At 38.8% G+C, this 24,084-nt stretch overlaps 3 protein-coding genes across 5 annotated transcripts; 1 reads left to right on the top strand and 2 right to left on the bottom strand.

Annotated features, from left to right (window-relative positions):
* Positions 1-1,589: 1,589 nt before the first annotated feature.
* sdf2l1 (stromal cell-derived factor 2-like 1) lies at positions 1,590-5,239 on the bottom strand. Of its 2 annotated transcripts, none has more exons than XM_017451508.3 (3): positions 5,110-5,239; positions 3,154-3,350; positions 1,590-2,078 (listed from the first exon to the last, which is right to left on the bottom strand). In XM_017451508.3, exons 1-3 carry the CDS (start codon positions 5,135-5,137, stop codon positions 1,800-1,802), a joined length of 504 nt encoding a protein of 167 aa, XP_017306997.1. In that variant the 5' UTR covers positions 5,138-5,239; the 3' UTR covers positions 1,590-1,799. The 2 variants fall into 2 exon arrangements, with proteins under 2 accessions (XP_017306997.1, XP_017306995.1); XM_017451506.3 differs by having other exon boundaries at positions 4,907-5,142.
* A 4,699-nt stretch (positions 5,240-9,938) lies between these two features.
* On the top strand, positions 9,939-15,656 carry ydjc (YdjC chitooligosaccharide deacetylase homolog). Its single transcript, XM_017451510.3, has 6 exons — positions 9,939-10,320; positions 10,805-10,983; positions 12,134-12,290; positions 13,162-13,261; positions 13,352-13,529; positions 14,764-15,656. The coding sequence occupies exons 2-6, from the start codon at positions 10,820-10,822 to the stop codon at positions 15,098-15,100; spliced, it is 936 nt and encodes a 311-aa protein (XP_017306999.1). The 5' UTR covers positions 9,939-10,320; positions 10,805-10,819; the 3' UTR covers positions 15,101-15,656.
* A 2,154-nt stretch (positions 15,657-17,810) lies between these two features.
* ube2l3b (ubiquitin-conjugating enzyme E2L 3b) lies at positions 17,811-23,803 on the bottom strand. Of its 2 annotated transcripts, XM_017451516.3 has the most exons (5): positions 23,756-23,803; positions 21,941-22,036; positions 21,573-21,759; positions 19,161-19,328; positions 17,811-19,059 (listed from the first exon to the last, which is right to left on the bottom strand). In XM_017451516.3, exons 1-4 carry the CDS (start codon positions 23,780-23,782, stop codon positions 19,174-19,176), a joined length of 465 nt encoding a protein of 154 aa, XP_017307005.1. In that variant the 5' UTR covers positions 23,783-23,803; the 3' UTR covers positions 17,811-19,059; positions 19,161-19,173. The 2 variants fall into 2 exon arrangements, with proteins under 2 accessions (XP_017307005.1, XP_017307004.1); XM_017451515.3 differs by having other exon boundaries at positions 17,811-19,328.
* Positions 23,804-24,084: the final 281 nt, after the last annotated feature.

Below are 24,084 nucleotides of genomic sequence, written 5' to 3'. Positions count from 1 at the left end.
TACCTTTTAAATATTTGAATTCGCTGCGCCACGATTTTAATTGTTTAATTATTTGCTTTTTTTTTTGTTTTGCCTCGTATTATCCCTGCTGAAAAAAAAATCCCCAGCAGAAACCATCACAGAAATTGGAACATGGTTTCCACTACAAATACAAATAAGAATCATCAGCGAACCATTACCATTATTGATCCTTAATGGTATCCACTAGACATAACATGCCACCAATAGAAGGCAACGAATTATCAGTAGAGACCAACAGGTATCAGTAGAGTTTCCATTAAAAACCAATACAATTCTCATTATAACCGTTAAAACCATTACAATTATATGAGGGTTTTTTTCAGCAGGGTATAGTTTGGTTTATTTCCATTAGACTACACTTTTTTTAATTAACCGTTTATAGGGTTAAATAATGTACAAAATACAAAATATTCTATTCCAACTGTTATAAGACTCAAACCTAGAATAATTGTTTTGTGTATATAGGTTATATTTGAGTATGCCTGTCTTGAGATCGATTTATTCACGTTTACAAAGCTATTTTTCTATTATTATTATTATTATTATTATTATTATTATTATTATTATTATTATTATCATAATTAACAACTCTGGGATAGTTTTGTCCCGAATTGAAGCGTCACTGTAGCGTCACCACAAAGTTCCTATCTTTCTGATCACCTTTATCCTGTGATGGGCGTGGTCTCTTCGGATGGCCCCGCCCCCATCCACAAGACACGAGGGCTCACAGAATGTCTTTATGAGGATGAAGATGATGTAAATCATATGTTGTGACCGTCACACTCACCACATATTAACACAATTGAACACCTACGGGGAGAATCTGGAGTGACCTGTTAGACAGCGCTCTTTATCATCATCATCACAACACCAACTGAGGAACTATCTTTTTAGAAGAACAGTGTTCATCGCTCCAGTATAATTTCAGAGAAGTGCAGAACCTAATAAAGCTACTCTAACGGCTTACTAACACGATTTATATTTATTATTTAGCCTATTTATTAGTAAATGAATATGCTTTCTTTATGACTGTTTTTATTATTTTCTCATTATTCCTTAGAATGGTAAAAAGGGCTTGGTCATGTTTGTCAGTTTAACATATTTAATATTAGACAAATTGTTTCATTTTATATAACAAATTATTCATATAGCAAATTCAAAGGTTGTTTCTTATTTGTCAGGAGACTTGTAAACCACAGATGGTGATGGACGTCACTTTAATATTATTGGTAGTGGTATAAAATACAGCTGTACCTACAAGCACAAAGTAAAATTGACATTAGATGGACCACATGTAACCAAAGTTTATTCAGCACAGATACCGTCTTCTAATGTTCTTAGAATGGCCAACACCTGATTTTAAGTTTGTAAAAATGAATTTATTGTTACAATATAATTCCACCCTTTAAACAGCCAATCAACAGACTCTGCAGTACTACTGATAAATAAAATATAACCACTGTAAAACATCAAACCCACAGCTAATAGTCATTTTTACCCTCACACACACACACACACACACACACACACACACAAATAAAAACGTAATGTCATTCTTTACCAACTGGGAAATTGAATAAAAGTATAATTTTTATTCTATACATTTTATTGAGTTGTGATTTATAATTACAAAACAGACATGAAGGGTAGAAAATAAACCGGAAATAAAAAATAAACTCCAATCAGATCAGACAGGACATGTACAAATGAAACTAAAACACTAAGTGGAAATGGTGGTACAGTCTTTATTGGCTGAGAGTACAGTGCTTTTTGAGTCATCAGAGCTCATCATGATGTGAAGGGTCAGTACTGGGAAGAATAAAAACCCCCTCCATCACCTTCCAGTAGTTGTTCGGATTGGCCGAGGGCATTCCATGGACCTCACGCTGGCCCCTGATTGGATGGCCATACTGCTCTCCAGTCACACTGAGGAAGGCGCTGGTGCCGAGATGTTTGATCCGGACTGCGTCTTCGCGCTCCCAGTAGGTTCCGCTGCACTGGACAGTCCACACATCTAAATCATCGCCTTCACCGTTCTCTCCAAACGCACTCACCTCCTGCATTCAGAAACACATTTTTTTTTTTTGCAACCAAAAAGCACAGTTACTACTGTGAAGGTTAGGAAGCATTCATACAAAGTCAGAGAAAATGCTCCGCAGACAATGTTTGTCAAATATAAGGATGGAACGAGATGTGCGAGTTATTTTACTTTTGCATTTTGAACATGCCAAAATGACAGGATTTGTATAATCCAACCTGAATGACTAAAATATTCTGAAAATACTAATTTACTTATTTGACTTCATGCCTCCCAACAAAGACCCACAATATATACCTGTTTCTCGAAAGTCTGTGGGAATATTGGAATCTGCTATAAATAATAAAACTTTGGGAAAAAAAAAAAAAGGAAATGAGAATCTCATTGGGATTAGTATTGAACACATGAACGATGTTATTGCATCAAAAGATATAAGAGCCAATCATATCCCAATATGCAAATGCGGCATGTAACAATGGTTTACCTGGGAAAGGGGATGGGGCATAAAAAGCTATTTTGGTTGGAGATGAATCCTGCAGCAAGGTAGATCTCAAGGAAGACGGTTGGTGACTACTGATCTAATGTATGAATCTACTCTCGGTCAAGATATTTTCTAATGATAATTAGAAAAAGGCAAAGACATCTCCTACTAATAAGGTGGCAACATCTCTTGAACAGTGAGCTGAGCATATGGGCATGTGAGCGCAATTTCACCCTGTAAATCCAATGAATAGTGCTAAAAAAAATTAAATGGATTTCAATTTCATGTGTATAGAAGGTCATCAAAAATAATAAATAAACCCGAGTTACCTATATGCAAACCACTCTCCTTATAGAAACCTACTTATGTGTACTACTGGTCTATGTATCATTTGATAAAATAAACAAGCTTTTGAGTAGGTGTAAACATTTATTTCCCTTTTGAAGACATTCATTTCTGTAGGTATTAGATTGCTAGTGCCTATAAATAGCAAGGAGGAATTAAAACCACATCGCTCTGGTTTAGGTCTTGCTTGCTTTGGGGGAAGAAATGAAACACGTTGAATGTATAGGTGAGAATGTGAAGTCAGATTCAAAACAAATAAACAAATTACCTGGTTGCTCGATAGAGGAGAGCTGAAATGGTGGCTGTGGAGGTTGCGTCCTGTCTTCATATGAGTAAAACGGATAGCCTGACCACATTTAATGGGTACTCCACGCTGGCATATTTCATTTGGTTTACCACGGATACGCCAGTAACTGTTTGCATCATCCGCTGTATCCACACCTGTTACCGACTGTTGCCCACTACCTACATTACAAAGTAAAAGTCATATGCATAAGCTATAATACATATTAGGATGTTATAGCAGTCTAAGGGTGGCACAATGGTACAGCACTGCTGCTTCACAACTACAGGTCTCCAGTTAGACCCTGACCTCTGGTTACTGTCTGTGTAGAGTTTTGCATGGTCTTAATGTATCCGTGTGGTGGTGCGTCTCAATCAGTTCCCTAGTTCAGTAGTCAGGGCACTGATCAGGGAGTCGGCCATTTTAAGATCTGTCTCAAACTCAAAACCTTTCCAGTGCACTGGAACATTCATTCCCTAAAAAAGTCCCACAATGCACCGCTAAAACCAGGGCGCATCGATGCTCACTGTGTTCCCTTACTGCAAATGACATCATATTTTTGGAAGCCTCTCAGCTCAAAAAAAAAAAAAAAAAGCCGAACAAACTCTCAACTAACTTCGTCTACAAATTGCAGCAGCTTATTACTGTTGTTGTAGCTCTCAAATGATTACTTATTTTAGCGATTTTTAACTTATTTGATATTCTACATACGGTTTGTTTCAGTGTTTGAATGATTTTTATTTAAAAATCCATTATCTGGCCTACGATCCTTCTTGAAGTACCGTGCCAGAAATACGTGCCATTAAGTGAACAAATTTATATGATTTAAAATGTCAGAAATATATCAGTCCTGCCTGTTGTTGATTAATGCAAGTGACATTTAATGCCAGAAATCGAGTCATCAGTGTCCCGATGTGTAGTGAGCCAGGGTCCTTATCAGTCCCTGAACTCGCATACATGATATACTGATTCACGACCTAGGGAGCTGATTGAGACCCTGAGTTTCCAGCTTCCTCTCACCTTTGACCCTTATGCTGTTGTGTTTGTACATGATGCCTAGAATCCCATTCAGGATGTATTCCCACCTCACACCTTATGTTCCCAGGATATCCCCCAGATCCACTGCAATCCTGACCAGGATAAAGCACTTACTTAAGGTGAACAGATGAATGAATTGGTGTCATGAATGCTGTATAAGGAACCTCTATGCCACATTTTAGTCGAATATTCTTTTACATGCGTCTAAACTTTTATTTACCTTTTAAATAGCAGGTTGGTTAGTTTTGGTAAAAAAAAAAAATAAGTAAAAGTGAAAGAAAAAAAAAAAGGATTAAATTAAGAAGTGAAACATGGAACAAAACCGGAAGTCTTAGAAAAATTAGCTGCTTAGCAACAAGAATGACCAATTGAATATGCAAGGTGACAGTTTATATTAAACCCTTCTTAATCTTGGTCTGTATACTGTATGAACCCTGTAGTATTTTATCAGCTCTAACAATCAGCTAACAGTGAATTAAATCTGCAGTGGATACAGATTAGCATAAGACATGACTATTATTGTTAGGTGGTATTAGCCTCCTCATGGCTAATAAGCTACCAGGTTGTATGAGATATAACAGAAGCAAGAAGTAACAACTGTTAACCTAGACTGATAACACAAATTCGTGTTCCAGGTGTTTATCTTGGTTACAGCTGTATTTATAGGATACTAAATTCATTTCCTGTATAGGCAGGTTACCTGAGCCGTATTTCACATCATGCGAGTGGAGTCTAACATTATGCCTCGTGTTTAGCAGTTTCACTAAAGATCCGCACGTAACATAATCCGAGTCTGAGTCGCGACCCTGACATTTCGCGAAAATGAAAAACAATAAAAAGAAATCTAAATAAACGCGTATAGCCTTTACGGGATCCATTGCGCAGATGTAGTAAAGTACCTACATAACACCACGAGCTCGAAAAGCTCCATTCAAAACACCGGAGCTGCTGCTGACCAATCACAGCGTGACAAGTCCGAGAACCAGGAAGCAGTGTGAACACCCGGTAATCATTGATTGGTCGAGGATGTAATGACGTACGATGCATCGCGTCGCATGGCTGTAGCTACATTGAATCAGCACGCAATGTAGATTTGCATTTGCATGACTGTTTATTAGTGAAAGTCTGTTAGGCCTTAAAGGAAAACTACACACTAGACTTTAAATATGTTTACAATGAAATATATGTGATGTGCTTGCTTTGTGATTCTCGTAATAATTTGTTGCTGTATTTCGTTATTATGTGCTCACTTTATTGCTAGAACAGTTACAACGGTGTTGAATAGGAGGAAAACGTTCTCAAACATAAGAAACTAAAGGGATAAAATCACAAGAGCTTCTTTTTTGACTCACCATTTCCCAGCCATGTTAAATGTAATCCATCCATCCATCCATCCATTTTCTGTACCGCTGATCCTATACAGGGTTGCGGGGAGCCTGGAGCCTATCCCAGGGAACTCAGGGCATGAGGCAGGGGACTCCTTGGACAGGATGCCAATCCATCAATCGTGCATACACATGACAATTTGGAAATGCCAATCAGCCTACAGAGCATGTCTTTGAACTGGGGGAGGAAACAAGAGTACCCAGAGGAAACCCCCGAAGCACAGGGAAGTACATGCAAGTGCCGCGAACACTTTGAGCCCCAAACCTCAGAGGTGTGAGGCAAATGTGCTAACCACTAAGCCACCATGTCCTCACTTTCAATGTAATATTAATGAGAAATCAAACACAGAAATAACAGACTCGGCTCGGCTAGTTAGCGATCTACGAGATGACAAGCATGATGCATTTGATGGTAGCATTAGCATGAAGCTTGCAATCTGATCTATTTGGGCAGAGTGTACAGATGAGGAAGTAAGAGTGCTGGAAAGAGTAAAGGACTAAAGTGCTGCTGCATCACTCTCTTTAACCCTCTATGGGACATCATCATTTAAAAATGACGCAAATAAAATTTAATTTAAAAAACACTAATAATATTCAACCAAAAATAATTTTTTAAATAATATCAAATGACATCCCCTTCGGCCAATGAAATTAAAAGTTATTTGCCATGTGCTTCACGTTTGGCAAAAAGGAAGTATATTTTTATTGTACATCCAAATGTGTTTTCTAAAGATTTCTGTCATTTTTACCCACATTTTAGATAAATAATAACTCAAGAACACACAAAATCTGTGTGTCATGTATAAATGACAAAGTCCTTTTTTGGGATACATATTTCCTGTGTAGCTGCCAATGTTGTTTAGTACTATCAGGCAGTATAAGAATCTTCATGTCTGTGTTCTAGGTTAATGTTAGTAGGTTTTATGGAAGACAGAGAGGCAACGCTGTACCAGTTCCAGAAGGTAGTGATGATAGTGACAGCAGTGCCTCAGACAATGAGGTTATAGTAAGAATTGATCAAGTTGAGGATCAGGAGGATAGCAGCAATGAGAGTGAGGACAGGGAGGAAGAACGTAATCAGGAGCAGCCAGCAACAAGTCGTAGGTTCATTCTCCATTCTTCAAGCAAATGTTTTCCTCTTGAGTGTCCAAACATATTGTCCAGCAAACAATCCTTTACAAAAACAGGTTAACTCACCCCTGAACTGCATAGAGAAAGAAATCAAACAGTTCATTTGGACTGTCCATCTGTGGAGTTCCTGCAACATGTATGTGCTGGCAGACCCGCACACGCATTGACAAGATAGCTGACGTAATGCCAATGAAAAGATGGGAACAAATCAAGTGCAACCTCCACTTCAGTGACAACACTTTAGACCTTGGCAGTGATGACTCAAATCGAGATCCTCTCTTCAAAATAAGACCTTTCCTCAACTTTGCTGTAAAACGAATGAGAAGAATTCCAATGGATGAACACCTAAGTGTGGATGAACAAATAATTCCAACCAAAGGAAAAAGTCGACTGAAGCAGTACATCCCCAGCAAGCCCCATAAATGGGGGTACAAGGTGTACATGCTTTGTGACTCAAAAGGCATTGCATACAACTTTAAGTTCCACACAGGCGGATCTACTACCTTGGCACAGTTAAAATCAACAGGTTGAAAGGGTGCATGTTGAAAACTGAAAAGGAAATGAAAAGGGCTGGACGGGGCACTTTTGAGGAGAAGGTAGCCATGTGTGAGGATGTGCAAATAATCGCAAGCAAATGGCAAGACAACCGCACTCTCACCCTTCTGAGCACATTCACTGGGGCCTACCCAGCTTCCACTGTGCAACACTGGGACAGGAGGACAAATCAGATCATAAATGTGAAATGTCCATCCTCGGTGATGTATAATAAAAAAAAAATGGGAGGTATTGATCTGATGGACTCTTTACTTGCATTGTACCCAGCCCAACAAAGATTTGGTCATGGAAATGGTACATTCGTATTTTCTTTCATATCCTGGATGTACTGTGTGTTAATGCATGGCTGCTGTACCGAAGGGACAATAATCCCTCTCCTAAACAAAGCGAGGAACTCAGCCTAAGAGAGTTCAAAACAGCAGTTGCAGATGTCCTCTGTAGGCAAGGCACAGACAAAGTGAAACGTGGCCGACCCAGCTCTGGAGAGTCAGTGTCAAAGAAGAAGCAAAGGAGAGAATCCATAACACAACCAGACACAGGAAAGATGGCATTGCCCGTTGGCCTCACTATGCTGACAAGCAGGGACGCTGCAAAAATGATGACTGCACAGGTCAAACTTGAGTTATGTGTGGAAAGTGTGGGATACACTTGTGTTTCACACCTAAAAAGAATGGTCTTTTTGATTTTCACATGTGAGTGAAAATGAAATCACATGAAATCAATTACTGTAGCACAACATAAAACAGAACTAGAATAGAGTGCTGTTTTTAAAACTCTAAAACGTTGTTACACTACTGTTTTTGATTCACTAAGAGATTTTTTTTTACATTATTCTCCAGAGAGTGAAATTGCATTTGAATTTGTCTCAAGTTTCAGACAATTTTACATGAGTTCCAAAAGAAATATCGTAGCATAAGATGAAATGGAATGTGAATAAGGGTTTTTTTTTTTTTTTTTTTTTTTTTTTTTAATGTTTCTGAAACACCAAGACTTCTTTCTAGGCAGTGAAAATGCATTTGAATGTGTGACATTTCAGAAAATTTACCAAAAATCATTTACCCAAATGGGACAAAGTCATGACAATACCCTAAATCAGCCTACCATGCATGTCTTTGGACTGGGGGAGGAAACCGGAGTAAACCCCCACAGCACAGGGAGAACATGCAAACTCCACACACACAGGGCCACAGTGGGCATCAAACCCCTGACCCTGGAGGTGTGAGGCAAACATGCTAACCACTAAGCCACCGTGCGCTCCCTCAGATTTTAAGATCACATATTGATTATAAAATCATTTAGGGTATGGTTTCCCTTTAAATAGCATGTTTAACAGGTTAACCTACTTACTGTGAGTAAATATTTAAATACTATATAAATATGAGGTAATATTGCTTCATGGTGCCTTGAATGGCATTTAAAGGTGCACTCAAGAAATTTTATGACCAATATACAAGATTGTTGTTACATTTCTTAAATGACCATTAGGTCATCAGTGAAACAGGCGTAAGACTTCCTGAGAGGTGCAGCAACTAGAACCATTTAACTAGGCTAAGTAAGTGCATAAAGAAAGTATAATTATATTGATAAATATTTTTAAAAAGTATAATTATATTGATAAATATTGATTGACAACCAACCCATGTCAAAGTAAAAATGCAGAGCTCTGATGAAAAATGAAGCTTGGTAGGAATACCTGTCAAGTGCCAAACAGGCTGAGCTTGTCAAACTGGTAGATCATCTTTGCCAGCTGGTTTTTATTTTTGTTTTGTTTTCCAGCTTCCTTATTACTTGACTATTTTTTTGGCGAAGCTATGCTAGTGTCGGTAAAAAGGGTGAACACACATGAAGCTTTTCAGGTTGGTAAGACTCCAAGAAGCACAACTCAACGTTGTATTCTGCTGGACCTGCAACTAAATCTGTGCCATTTTTCTTCGTCTTTTTTGTTGGTGTACTTGTGTGTGTGACAGAACTGGTACTGTACCTGATTTTTTTTTTTTTTTTTTGTAGTAGTACACGTATGTGTGCTGACAAATACTTAGGTATTTAGGTATTGCCTACATAGCATAATACGCTGAGACACTGAGTGGGCCTTTAATTCTACAGTTTGCTTCAAGTAATGTTGCAAATCTTAATTTCACTCAGTGTATCAGTTAAATGAACTTTGTGAAGGAATAAGTAATGTGTGAATACTGTGTGTAATAAAAAGAAGTTGATTTAATCTCAGATTGCTGTGATCTAACTTGCCCGTTGGTTCTACAGTTTCCTGCCTCTGCTGTAATGTGTTTTTATAAATCATTTTTGAAAGATTATTTTTTAGACTTTGAGAGAGATTTAGGTCATTTCTAATCAGGCAGTTGAAGCCTGTGTTGCAGGGATTTTTAAACATACATGAATGTATTAATATTAACAATATTATTCATAAATATAAATAATGAACAAATATAAAGTCATATAATGAAAAATAATGTAAAGAAAAGGCTAGGTGTTATGTAATACTGAGGATTTTGCTATGATGGTACATCAGTTTTAAGTGTAAACTGTAGCTGCAAATGTTTATATATTATATTTAATCTGTATTTTTTGTTGTTCTTAATTTACATATTACTGCTACTGGGTAGTAGATTTCCTATTCATGATAGGGAGAATGGAAAATGTTTAAACAGATATAATTAAGGAAATTAAAAAAAAAAAAAAGAAAAGAAAGAAAGAAAAAAAAGGAAAGAAACCGAAAGCTCATTAAGCATTGCCATATATGTCCAGTAGAGGGAATCAACCCCCCGGAAAAGGAAGCAGATTCTTAAGTCTTAAATATAAGGCTAAATTCCAAATATCACTAGACTCTCTATATTAGTTCACTACATAGGGCATGATGTCATGACTTCTAAAGACTATGTAACGCACTACATAAGGGAGAAAACAGAGATACATTCGGGATCAAACCCAAATATTTAACGAAGGCTTGTTCAGTTGGAGTAGGAGAAGACACAGTATGTAGTTATCAGAGAAAACCGGCATAAATGGCACAGCTCTTCTAATAAAATGGGTAAGTCAATATTTAATCTGTTCAGCTATAATAAATATATTTAATAAATACCACAGCGTATACTAAGACTCTTTGGGTTGGCATCGAGCGTTTTGGGGAATGAACATCTATTAACAGATCCAAAGCAATAATGTCTTTTGTAAGGAAATGAAAGGTTAGAGAAGCCTAGGGGTGCGTTCAATGTAACAGGCGCGTTAATTAGTTGTTTACTGCCATTGTAAAGGGATTAGGTTCTCTAAAGTCAACTAAAACAGCATCCGCGGTTCCACCTAATCCTGACTCATTTACAGGCAGAGAGCCACGTGAAAATACAGCATGACAGTGTTGCTGACGTTTACCGACATTGTGTAGTTTGCCATAGTCGTGACCCGGTGTTTGAGGAAGCTAATTTAACGTTTATATCCGCTTAAAGGAAATTAGTCATCCTACAGAGATGTTTAGAAGTTCATGGTTGAAAAACCGCAGTTGATTTATGTGCCGTCAGAGCCCGGCATTGAATATGCCTCAGCCCAGAGTCAAGCTGGTGGTGACCGGAGATGATTTTGGGTACTGTGCTCGGAGGAACCGGGGTATCGCCGAGGCTTTCCTGGCTGGCGGAATCTCCAACGCGTCTGTGCTCGTGAACGGAGCTTCTGCGGATCATGCGGCCCAGCTAGCTAAGAGGTAAGGATCATCATATTATTCATTTAAATCGATTTATGGAAACTGTACAGTGTATGAAAGAGTCAGTGTCTTAAATAGTTCGGCAATGTTGCCAGCTCTTCAGGGGAAAATAGATAGCACGGTCAAAAAAAGTCGCCAGGTGACATCATATAGCCTATTCATTTGCATATTCATCGAACCATAATGATTATTTGCATAGCAAAACGTGTTACATAAAGAAAGCAGCTCCCCCCCTGCAAGACACCGAAGAATAGACTCGAATTTTATCAGATTAAAAAAAAACATTGTAAATGTTTTCTTGTAGAAAGAAGTCATATTTGGTCATTTCCAAAATACTATACTTTCTATCAAGAATGCAAACAAAAAGAATGTGTTTGTGAGTAGGCAGGAAATAATTCACATTTTTTGCTTGTAAATATCACCAAGAAGAGAGTTTACAAGGAAGAACAAAGAAGTGTGTGAGTGGGACAAAGACTAGTGATTGATGATTGGTTGTTGTGAACAATGGTGGTCGGTGACTGGTTGTTCGGAGCAATGGTGATCGGTGATTGGTTGTTCAGAGCAATGGTGATCAGTAGCTGGTGGTTGTTGTCATTGGGAGCACTTTTAAATTAAATATAAATAAAAAAAATATGCTTTTGCGCTGATCTGCCAAGTGATTGATAGCGATCATCGATTGGTAATTGAGAACCACGGCGATCAGTGTGGGCTTGTACAAGCGCAACTCAGTTATGCTTTACAATAGTGGTCACCAACCCTGCTCCTGGAGATCTCCCTTGCTGAGGTTTTTAGCTCCAGCCATAATCATGCCCACCTGACCATCTAATCATTGCCATAAGAAGTTCTTGACAAACCAAAACAGGTTTGTTAGATTTTTGTTGGAGATGAAACCTGCAGGAAGGTAGATCTCAAGGAAGAGGGTTGGTGACCACTGCTTTACACATTAGTCAACTGAACCTTCTCTCTTGGTTTGTGTAATCAGCAGCTGTGATGTGAGCTGGAGAGCGGTATTGAGTGCTAGACAGTTGCTAATATATGCTCAAAAATGTACTGCTGTTAGGGTGTCAAAGTCACCAGTGATGTCATCAGCACAAACTTGTTTTTTTTTTTTTTTTTTTTTTTTTTTTTTTTTCCCCCTCTCTCACTTTAGACACTGCATTCCCATTGGACTCCATGCGAACTTGTCTGAAGGTGCTCCAGTGTGTCGGGAACTGAGGAGATCTACACTCCTTAATAATGATGGCTTCTTTCATGGCAAGATGGGTTTCCGTGAAGTTCTGCGGAGTGGAAAAATGAGTATGACTGATGTATGTATATTCACCACTAGGCATAAACCTAGGAACCACTGTCGGTTACTGTCTTACAAACAGATAGATTATAGAGTAAAAGTAACAGCAAGTTGTTTACAGGGGGTGGTATTATGGTGAGATATTAAGACAAACCATTTAGATGATGGATATACTTACTTCAGCCTTTTTAACATATTGCATGCATATTTTTACATATTACTGAACTTGTATTGCATAAGTTGTTACTATAGAAACAAAAAATTGTGCCTGGAAATACTGTCAGAGCTGCTGTTAGAAAATTAATCACCACCTGCTGTCAGATTCTTCAGCGCCTTGGTATGAAATGACATCAATCCAGGTTGCGTAACACTGAATGTTGTACAGTAGAAAGGTCAACTATGATGCACTTGGTAAACAAAGTTTTCCATCTGGATAGCAAACAAAAGATCTCTGGCAGAGAGCACACAGGCAAATTTGCCTTTGTTTCCTGTTCAGCTCAAATTGAGTCGCTACGCCAAAAACAAACGATCTGAAGCAGGGTTTATGTAAGTGTTGAACTCAAATAAATGTTGCTGACACAATTCAAGTTTAAATCAATATTGTTTCAGTGCTATTGCCTGGGGCTGCCTTTAATGGCTATTTCCAGCTCACGCTTTGGACAGTGGACAAAGGAATCATATTAGAGATAATATGAGAGAAGATAATTCCACATATTTACTTATAATATCAAGGTCCATGTGAGGATGCAGATTTTCTGAAGCTCAATTTTGTAATCTAGGCCACTTTTTTTTTAAATTTTTTTTTTAAATAAATTCTGATAAACTTCCTGCATCCAAACATTGCATAAAATTTTCGATTTCATGGAAGATTTGTTTTGTCTGATTGACAGGTGGAGGTGGAGCTTAGGGCCCAGGTGAAGCATTTTTGCGAGCTCACTGGTCACCTGCCCAATCACATGGATGGCCATCAACATGTGCACGTGCTGCCCGGTAACAACTCCGGCTCATGGGTTTTCTGAATAGCACCTGCTGCATACTGTTTGGAATGCAACTCAGTAGGTTCGGTGTGTGTGTTTGCAGAGGTGCGAGAAGTGTTTGCGCGGGTCCTCTCTGATTTTGGCATCCCTTACACACGGGTCCCAGTGGAGCTTGGTCTGCACTCCTGTCATTTCCTGCCTCCAAGCCTCAGAGAATTCTACCTGCAGGTTGAGAAAGACGCGCTCCAGTCTGTAGAAATCTTCCATCGCCATGGTATCAGGTTTGTGGGGCTAAAAGGCTTTAATCAAGGATCAAAAAGCTGGAAATGTACAGTGCTTGTAATTAAGTAAAACAGTGTACTAGCACTATTCATGAGTGCTGTGTATACTTATGGGAAGATATAATTACATGAATAATGTGTGACTGGAATTGTGAGCTGTAGGGGTGGAAAGATTCACAGATTCAGGCTAGGGTAAATATTTAAGATATGACTGCACTGACCACAAATTTGCAATACAGCATGCATTTGTCATTTGATTTCGGGTCATCGTGCAAAGGTTCCAGCTAGGGATGTTTACAGAGGAAGGTTCCTACCCTCTAGGGGATAGAGTTTTTAATCCTCCAGACATATAGCAGGAATACATAAGGTACGCAAACGAGTATGTGAACAATTCTGTTCATGGAAATGTATCTTTCATACATTGGACTTTAATTGTGGATCATGCAGTCTCAGAAGGAGGAATACACACCTTAGCTGAAAAAACTGTATTTCAGCTGTCATACGTTTTTGCTAAAGGATAATACTGTAGAAGTTGGTTTTGGCCTATAAATAGATTAGAAACATACATATTTAGAAATTAAGTCATTTAAATGAGGCTTATTTAAAGTCCCTATGAAATCAAAATGGAGTTTTGTGGCTTTTAGTACGAATATGTTCATCTTAAGGTTATCTATAAGCTCGTGTGCTCCACAAAAATGACAAAATTCGCATTTAGAAGATATACGCATTAAAATTTACAGTCTCTCTACCACCAATACGGATCAACGATTTTGCTGACGTCATCCTGCATTTCAGCTTCTCATCAGATTTTCTGGCCAATCAAATGCTGTCTAGAATCTAAAGTGTCCTGCCTCGAACATGCTAAAAATCCATGGTACTATCTGTCGAGTAAGGCTTAGCCTGGGCTGTGAGGTAAGCTAAACGCTACTGGCTATTTAAATTGGGGGAGGAGCCACTCTGTCCCCTCCTGACTTCCTGTTTCAGTGGAAATGACATCAACACGTTGAATAATGCTGTGTGTTTCAAGGCACTTCACGGGGACTTTAATATATAATCATCCTGTATAGCAACAAGGGGTGAAAACATTTACAACTACACAGACTAACAATGCAGAACCCATAGTATATAAATATACAGGAGAATTTAAAAAATCCTGTAATTATACAGCTGGACCTGTATAATTCTTACTGTCACCGCTCACTCTCTTAATCATGATTTTGTCTTTCTGTTTCAGATGGCCAGATGTGTACTTGGGCCTCAGCACGATGGGACAGAACATGTCCTTCTCCAACCTCAAAAGAGCCCTGACCTTTGCTCTGGAGGCACGGACATCTATCACTGCCCAAGCTGATGGCCTTTGTGCACCTGATTCATATCGGCCAATCACAGCAGAGCTTATGGTACACCCTGGATACCCGAGTTTTCCTCTGCAGGGCGGGTGTGGTGAAGGACCAGATGACTTCTCTCAGTCGTCTGATCGTCTGCATGAGCTTAAAACACTCAGAGACCCGGTGCTGCTTAGTTACTATCAACAGCAAGGAATCCTGCTCTGTGCTTTTAACGACTTCTAAACATTAAGGGCCGCTTAACCAGGTCCTCAGGTGCTGCACGTCTCAATGGGATTTCTAAAAGACAACACCTGACTTCACTAATTAGCTTTTCTTCCAGTCCTCATAGGATAAAATAATTACCCAGTCAGGCGTCAAGCAGCTGTGAGAGTTTTTTTTGGATCACAGTTCTGACCAGGTTTTAAACTGATCCAGGATCACCAAACCATACACTGTGCCAGAGGTCGGGTTCATGCTTCCAATAACGGTTATTATAGTGTTTTAGTTATTTGCCTTATTTGGAGAAGTGCAAAACACTTCAAAGTGTGGGCTGCTTTCTGAAATGTTATATTTAAAATATTTTACGTTGTTTTAACCAAAAGCAGACGTTTCACAATGTCTGAACTGTGCAATAGTGTTGCATATGAAGTTTTTAGTGTCTGACTGAGCATGTGACAGTGATTATATCTTAAGATTATAGAGATATATATAATGTATATTTTTCTTACATCCGCTGTAACAAATGTATGGTATTTTTATGGCATTACTTGAATTAAAACCATAACCATTTTATTCCATATGAACATTCTGATGATGTCTTTTGGTTTTTAACTTAAAAAAAACCCCAACTAGATTTCAAAAAAGTAATTGAAGTAATATGAATTGAGAGATTAATAGTGGAAGCCATTAAGGAAATGTGTGTGTATCTGTAACGAACAGCGCTAATGACCTGTAAAAGATGGATGAGGATAAACATTGTGGGGGTATAGGCTTCTCTACACGGACTGTAATGAGTATCGGGATCATTCCACCCAGCAGATCTGCACTGGCATAAACATTGACCATCACTCACTCATTTACAGTAACCACTTTATTCTGATCATGGTTGCGGTTTGAGCCAGGCTTACACTAGGAACACTGCTGGGAATAAACCCTGGATGGGACACCAGTCTTAACATGGGCCCCCATGTTCACGTTCACACACAGCGACTCGCAGTGCAGAGACCATTCATTTGTTCATTCATTCAATGAGAGCTGGCGACTTCCGGCAACAGTGACCATTGAGGACCACATGTGGTTGTGTACTGCGACAGGACAATACTGAGAAAAGTTCAACTTTATGCAAAGCTGGCAAGTTGCTTGAGAGTCTGAATTGTTTCGTGCACCAAAAGAACATACACTGGTGAATTTTACATACAAACGCTGTCCTTCCAGAATGTTACATTGGAGAGGCAAGAAAACTACTGTTGTCAAAAGTAGAATACTAGTTGCTCCACTCAATGATAAATGTTCTATAGTAACCAGAAGTAGGAACGCCTACCTGATGGTAAACGTTCGGTAGCGGCCAGAAGTAGGAACGCCTACCCGATGGTAAACGTTCGATAGTGGCCAGAAGTAGGAATGCCTACCCGATGGTAAACGTTCGATAGTGGCCAGAAGTAGGAACGCCTACCCGATGGTAAACGTTCGATAGTGGCCAGAAGTAGGAATGCCTATCTGATGGTAAACGTTCGGTAGCGGCCGGAAGTAGGAACGCCTACTGGTAACTTCATAGTACAGCGACTGACGACTGTGTGTGTGAACGTACCTTTTGAGTTACCAATCTACATACTGACAGGTTTTTAGGAGGTGAGTGATAACCGGATAACCTAGAGGAAACCTACAAGGAAACGGAGAGAACAAAACCTCACACAGACCGTAACCTGAGCTCAGGATCAAACAGTACTACCCACAGTGCCATTGTGCACTATTCAGTTGTGACATATAAATTATAAAATAGCCTGCTTCCTTTTAAACACTTTTTTAGCGTGTCTACCTTCTCTACTGCTTTTGTGTTGTTTTTTTTTTCTTTTACATCCCTCCCCCCATTTTTTCTGTAGGTGCTTTATATTTTATTGTTGTTTATTGGGTCTCTGATCCTCCACCTACACGCATCCAGTTTTTCTGCTGTTCTCCTTGGCATTTTCTTTAAGTTATAATATAATAAATGTTATATACATGCCACTGAGGTGTATATAGTTGAGCGGTTTTTTCTGTTTTCACTTCATTGAGAGTCTAACAATCACACTGGCAGATGTAGATCCCTACCACAGTTTCCTTTTGTTAAGGTTCCATATATAAATCTTTTAGAAGCCAGGAACTTAAACATCCAACGAACTCTTAAGGAAAGAGTTCATCAGCTGAGAAATAACTATTTAAAAATATGATCTCAGATTAATAGCTTACATTCCATGGAGCTAATCCATCCATCCATCTATTTTCCATAATGCATGTGTATATAGATATATGTGTGTGTGTGTGTGTGTGTATGCACACCTACACATGGTTGCAGGGAGGCTGAGGGCAGATGTGGGATTCGAACCCCCAGCCCTGAAAGTACAAGGCAACATTGCTAACCACTAAGCCACCAAACACCCCTAATTTGTCCCTCTGGGGGAACTCTTTAAAAACCCCACATATAACTCCAACAGATGATCTTTAGTGGGTGAGAAAATAGCATTTTAGTGTGGATGGAAAGAAAAAAGATGAAGATTTAGAGATCCCAACCTTTCCGTCAATGCTGCCATCTAATGGGTTTCCACGGAAAGCACGACACACTTCATCGTAGTTTTAAAAAATTACTCATGCTGTGTAATGACAATATATTTTCATACGTGTTAATAAATGTTCTATTTAAAAAAGAAAAATTTTATAATGGTGGACATTTTTGCACTGGAGAATCCCACACAGTCAGTCTTGTTAGTTAGCTGGATTTATTAGGAAACCATTGACCAATCAGACAGTCAGCACACTCAAGAGTGACCAATCAGTCAGCCGCTACATGAGTATATAACGTCATTCCCATGACTGTGCCAGTTTAATCTATTTCCACACACAAAATATATAGTGGCTGTAAAAGACTGAATGTATGGATATCATTTAATACAGCTGATGTTACTTACTGTGTGAAAGGGGATAAGTGACTTAAAGGGACAAGAGATTATATTTCCAAACACATCAACCACCAATATTTTTCCTTAAAAGGCCTCTATGAATAAAAAGGTGCCTAAACACACCTTATCAACATCTATGGAGTGTAATATACAGTTTCTTGGCTAGAAATGTGGAAGGAGAGATGAACCACAACAGAATGATAATGCAAATACGATTCTAAAGAGGTGCCGACTAATCTTTATTTGGAATAAACAAAAATAAACGCTCTCAGTTTGGAGGCACCATTTTCCTTTGATACCCTAATCCCAAATAATGAACAAACCACAAGGTCTCTCTGTGAAACGTTTAAAATAAAGGGTGTTTTTAAAATTAGATATCACCATAAAACTTCGATTCACAAGAATTGTATTCCTTCCTTTCTTCAAGTGAGGAAAAGTACATGATGATAACAATATCAGTGTCTAGGTTTTGTTGTTGTCGACTCGTCAGTGCATCTGCAAATCTATGGTGTGTTAGGAGCGGATAGGACGCCGTCCGGCAGAACACAGTGCAACTCAATAAGTGGAAAATAAGGAAAAAAAAAAAGATCAGATGAAATATTACCAGCACACTCCTCACTCCAGGGTCAAGATGTGTAACCTCCATCACCTCATTCATTGGTTTAAACATCAAAAACCTTCTGGGAGGTTTTTTTTTGTGTGGAAATCATAGAACATAAATGTGTGAAATGGGTACAACAAAATATTACAGAAGATAAATTACATTGAACGTTTTTTATAGAATTATTTTCGAATTAACTGTTAAACCTTATTCCAGATTAAAGAAGTACATATTGATGTGAAGATCATTTCACACAGCACTCAATACTGAGATACCACGTTACAAATTTCCTGTATTTTCCTTAACAAAAAAAAAAAAAAAAAAAGGACCAAAACCAGAGTTTTCCTAACGGCTTCAAGCTAACACCAGGCAGAGAGACTGGTGACGGATCCACACGGAGTCCCGCTTTACGACGGAGGCTGCAGCGGCGGTGCGATTCTCCAGCTCGACTAGAATGATACGTGTATTGAGAAAGACAAGAAGGAAGAAAGTGAGGAAAGAGGAAGGTGTAAGAGGAGGATTTATGTTTGGGAGAAGTGGAGCTACACACTTGTCAGGTGTCATTAGTCCACTGGCCGCTTTTCACCGTGTTTCTTTGTAAACTCTTCTGCGTTTTTAAAGAATTTTTTACGGTCCTTTGAGTATTCTTCTGCTAAGTCGGCCCTCAGGGGATGTTCTGGCTGTGGGTCATTCACCAGCGCGATGAGTGACTGAATAACTGAAAAACAAAAACAAAATTTAGAAAACAAATTTAGGCAGACACGCCACATGTCTCAATTGGCATCAATTATTCAAAAATCCCCAAGCACCTTATTTATTTAGAAATGTATAAATATTTAAAATAAAATTGTACTAGAGGAAATACAAGAATGTAAATTTGACAAAATAATATTAAATAATATAAACTGGGAAGTAGCCGTATGTTAAAATATCTGACTTTTCATCATTAAATATTTTTTAAATTACTTTTCCATAAATAGAAATGTAGTTTTGTTCAACTCTGTGGCTGTTAAAGGATAATTTAACAAGTTTTTCTTTTTAATGCAACTGTATTGTAAAATTGTTCACGAACCTATCTATCGTGACACACATTATGTATCGTAGAAATGCCTTTGAGAACCTTGATACAGTCTGTCTTATTACAAGACATTCATGACACTTGTTAACAATAACGACACGCACGAGTGTGTCTACCGTATTACTACTACGGTTCGAGGTCCATGAGGTTGGTCCAAACAAGTCCAGTATCACTGACAGAGCTGTGTTTGGCCAAATACAGGTAACTTTCTCTGGAATTATTATTTTTCTGAAATTACAAAATCGAGCATCTCATCACTAATCCCTCAGGGTTGGAAAAAGAAATTATGCAGCTTTTTAAAAAGTGGGTTAAATATTAACTCCTGAGAATGTAAGGCTATAAAGCTATTAAACTGGCTCTTCGGTTTCTCATGCTGTAATCTCACTTTAATAACAGGATATAAAGCCTGTTTTTTTTTTTGCCATCACTCAGCAGTTAAATTCTACACTACAGAATGGAAGGTTCAAAGTTCAAGGGCCTTTAATTGTATTCTGCTTCGCTTGTAAAGCCCTCCCTGCATCCCAAGTGGCATACTTACATTACGTACTAAAAGTATGTACTCTTTTTGTGAAGAAAAAAGTACATCATTTTGAGTGTGTAGTAATCGTATAAAAGTACTGGGACATACCGAAACGTCATGTAAGGGAGGAGAACGTCGTTACCTAGTTACGCACACGGTCACCGTAAACAAACTCCTCATTGCATTTCAGCTTTTCTCCATTCATTATTCCTTATATTATTTATACTACATCATTTAATTCACCATTCTCTTGATTTATCTAAAATGTATCCTTGAATTCGGTGAAGCAAACCGTCACAAAGCTCCTCCTCCTTTGCGTCAGGAGTTGTGGGCAATATTAGCTGAAAAAGTGTCCACAGCTCCATGCAAGGAGCTCGCAAGACTCGGCGAAAAAACGTGAAATTAACAGGAAGCATAAGCAATGGCTGCTCCGGATTTATGATACCCTAAACTTGATCCTTAAACTGAAACCAGTTATTTATTTATTTATGTATTGTTCCTTTAATGCCATGCCAGCATCAGTGGCTATTTTCATGGCAAGATCAAGGTAGGTAAAGCAGGGCACACCAGAAATTGAAACCAGTTAATGCATTGCTCCGTTTTGTTAGAATAACAGAAAAAAAAAAAATGCGCGGCATTCAAATGACATGTCAATATATGGGGGAAAGGGACAAAAGGTTTCTTGATAAATATTACTAAAAAGGCTGGAGCAAACAGTAATACCACATTTTTAAAAAGCACTGACTGGCTCACAAACACAGCACCATGTTCATGAGTCGTACAGGATTTCGCTTAGTTTTTTTGTGATTGCTGCTGCCAAAAATGCTTGATATTGCTGCAGCTTCTTTCAAAATTTGCAATGCAATTTGTGGAATACATGAATTGGTGAAATTACAATTGCACGGTATTTTACAGCGCTGTTTGTAGGTAAATGTTGGTGTTTGTGGGTGGCTGTGGATCAGGTGGTAGAGCGGGTTGTCGGTTCGATTCCCGGACCACATGACTCCACATGCCGAAGCGTCCTTGGCAAGACACTGAACCCCAAGTTGCTCCCGATGGCAAGTTAGCGCCTTGCATGGCAGCTCTGCTACCATTGGTGTGCAAGTGTGAATGAGACACAGTGCAAAGCACTTTGGATTAATTAAAAAAACAAACAAAAAAAACAAACAAACAACAACAACAAAAAAACCCTATATAAGTGCACACAGCCTATTAAATGAGGCCTTTTAGCTGTACTCATGCTGGACGACTGTGAATTGAAGAGGGCTTTGGCTGAAAGTGCGTTGTGATGACGTCGCATGACGCGTCTCGGCCCAAACCTGAGAAAAATCTGTGGTTGCTCGATGTTGTGTAGCTTCACATACCTTGGTCAGTTTTGGTGGCCGGTTTCCAGTTCTCTGCACTAATTACAGGCAGACAGACCTGCCCTTTCTCGTCAATGTTGGGGTGGTAGATCTTTGTCTTGAACGTGATCTTCGGGGGTTTGAAAGGGTATTCTGCAGGGAAAATGATCTCAATCCTGAATGCCCCTTTGTCATATGGAGGGTTATCCTAAAGAAAAAATTTGCATAAGTCACCCGAGAAAGACACAAACTGAAAGTGAAACTTTTAGTAAAGATAACGCCTTTATGAGTCTGTACGCATGCATACAGCAGTAGACAACGACTTTTTCGAATAAAAGACAAAATGAAACAATGTGTTTCGTTAAAGCAGAGCAGAAGAGGGGACTTACTGGAACAATGAGGCCTTGCCATGTCAGGATATTCGATTCATCGACCTGAATGTTCCGGAAGTTTCTCATTCCAGATTTGCGAATTTCTTCAAGCTCCTACCAAAATGAACAAACACACATGTTTTCAATATGACATGCACCATGCATAAATGGAGCTAGACCTGTTGGATTGAGCATTTCAGAAACGGATGATGTCCTGGGACTTTCACACACTGCAGTCTCTAGACTGCGGCATTTGCAGGTGGAAATGTCTCATTGATGAGAACAGTCAGAGGAGAATGGCCAGACTGGTTCAATTTGACAGCCAGTCAAATCAACGCTCTTTACAACCAAGGTGAGCAGAAAAGCATCTCAGAACACAACATGCTGAGCTGTGAGTGGGATGGATGATTGCAATTTTTAAAAATAATTTACCAGTGAAAATTTTATACTTACAGTATTGAATTAATTGCCATATTATAGTATTGATACACATCTGAAAACTGTTTTTCAATAAACAAACTGAGCTGAATGACACAGACAACATCTCTATTAGAACCACCAGAACATCCCTCAGTCATACATACTATCAGTAAGCCTATAAATACATCCAAGCACATTTTAGTATGAACAAGCTGCCCATAAATAGTTACGCTCCCACATGGGAAATCTCATGATTAGAGATTTTCCTGTTTGTTAACAAAGACGTAATCGAGCAGCCAGCATATTTATCTGATGAGGAAGTATCCTCTTTACAAGTACACTGCTCACCATGGGTCAGTGTGTGAATCATTAAAACCATAAACATTTACACATGCATACTTTGATAGCCATCTAATCTATAAGGAACCCCTTAAAGGGGGGGGGGGGGGGGGGGGGGAGACACCACCACACCACTCATTACTGAGATATATAGTAAATATCTAGGCTGGATCACTTTCAGTCACGTGACTAGCTGACATAGGGAAACTGATCTGTGCTCTTGAAGTGAAGTCTACTTACAGTTTCGTTTTTTCTTCAGGGCCTTGCTAACTAGCTTGCTAAAAGCAAAGTATATACACAAACGTCTAACTACTACTGACTGTCAGATAAGGCACACGTTTTTCTTAACTTAGCCACCACAGCTAGATCATTTACCTAGCTAGCAATCTACACTGTCGTTTTAGGTTAATAACTAGTTACGTTAAAGGCTAGTTTAACGTCATTTCTGCTTATTTTGATTGTTAGTCGCCACATCCCTAATATCTTTATGTTAATAAACCGATGTACAGACACCATTTTATAGAACTAAAAATGTTATGGCTAGATTAAGACATAACCCGTTTTTTTTTCCTTCCACAAAATAGCGCACGGCCAACTAGCACAGCATATCCGAGACATAACTTATTTGACCAGATGGTTGTATACACTTATTATTAAGCTTTCTCGCAATTTATTGATAAAATACAACAAAAAGAAGACACTTATTTATTTAACAATGGGGCTGTACTGTCTATTTTCACCACCAAACCCGGCTTCTGAAATAAAGCTAACCGAGACTCACCGGCTACAGCCTAAACCGCATACTACCGTACTAAATAGTATGTTAAAACCTTACACCGCCGCTGGTTGCGTACTATTTTGTACACACTAATTAGTACGGTAGTATGCTGTTTAGGACATAGCTACCGTCTGAGCGATAGTGTAACTTTGAACGAAACTTAACCACAAACGAACGTGAATGAACTGATTTCTCATTCAGGTCAAGTAATAATTGGCTTAATGAAAATTCATCATTCGGCCGTAGACTACGAAAGCAACATAAAAACAAAAAACAGGGAAATAAAGATATTCTACCTTGTGCAGTCTCCTGCTCGCCGCCATCTTGAATCATTCGACTACTCCCAGAATGCACCGCGGCAACAAGACACAGCAGAAACTAATTAAACTCGTTTAAAAGTAACCTAAGAATACAAGTGATTAAAAATAAACGCGCAGAGCAATCGGGTTCTCAGTTATTTATTACACAGTTGACATTTCCATGTTTGTTCTACAAAGGAAATATTATAGAAATGTTTAAATATTGGGTGTAGCCAGAGCTTTTACGATGGGGTGGCCAGGTTAAACCCAATGACCGTATTGGGGTGGCAAAATACTCATCCACTTCCATAGAAAATGACACAATT

The sequence above is a fragment of the Ictalurus punctatus genome, chromosome 22 (genome assembly GCF_001660625.3).
Source record: "Ictalurus punctatus breed USDA103 chromosome 22, Coco_2.0, whole genome shotgun sequence".
Taxonomy (NCBI): domain Eukaryota; kingdom Metazoa; phylum Chordata; class Actinopteri; order Siluriformes; family Ictaluridae; genus Ictalurus; species Ictalurus punctatus.
The sequence above is the reverse complement of the archived record's forward strand: the minus strand, read 5'-3'. Positions and strand labels throughout refer to the sequence as shown.

Bases quoted from the DNA above. Each gene is read 5' to 3' on its own strand.
- sdf2l1 (XM_017451506.3), bottom strand. From the start codon at position 5,084: ATGGATCCCGTAAAGGCTATACGCGTTTATTTAGATTTCTTTTTATTG. The intron at 3,351-4,906 runs GTAACCTGCCTA...TTTGTAATGTAG, and splicing joins TGATGTGAAATACGGCTCAG to GTAGTGGGCAACAGTCGGTA. The intron at 2,079-3,153 runs GTAATTTGTTTA...TTCTGAATGCAG, and splicing joins CTCCTCTATCGAGCAACCAG to GAGGTGAGTGCGTTTGGAGA.
- ydjc (XM_017451510.3), top strand. From the start codon at position 10,820: ATGCCTCAGCCCAGAGTCAAGCTGGTGGTGACCGGAGATGATTTTGGG. The intron at 12,291-13,161 runs GTATGTATATTC...TCTGATTGACAG, and splicing joins GAAAAATGAGTATGACTGAT to GTGGAGGTGGAGCTTAGGGC. The intron at 13,262-13,351 runs GTAACAACTCCG...GTGTGTTTGCAG, and splicing joins ACATGTGCACGTGCTGCCCG to AGGTGCGAGAAGTGTTTGCG.
- ube2l3b (XM_017451515.3), bottom strand. From the start codon at position 23,782: ATGGCGGCGAGCAGGAGACTGCACAAG. The intron at 22,037-23,755 runs GTAGAATATCTT...TCATTTTGGTAG, and splicing joins CGAGCAGGAGACTGCACAAG to GAGCTTGAAGAAATTCGCAA. The intron at 21,760-21,940 runs GTAAGTCCCCTC...TTTTTTCTTTAG, and splicing joins GGCAAGGCCTCATTGTTCCA to GATAACCCTCCATATGACAA.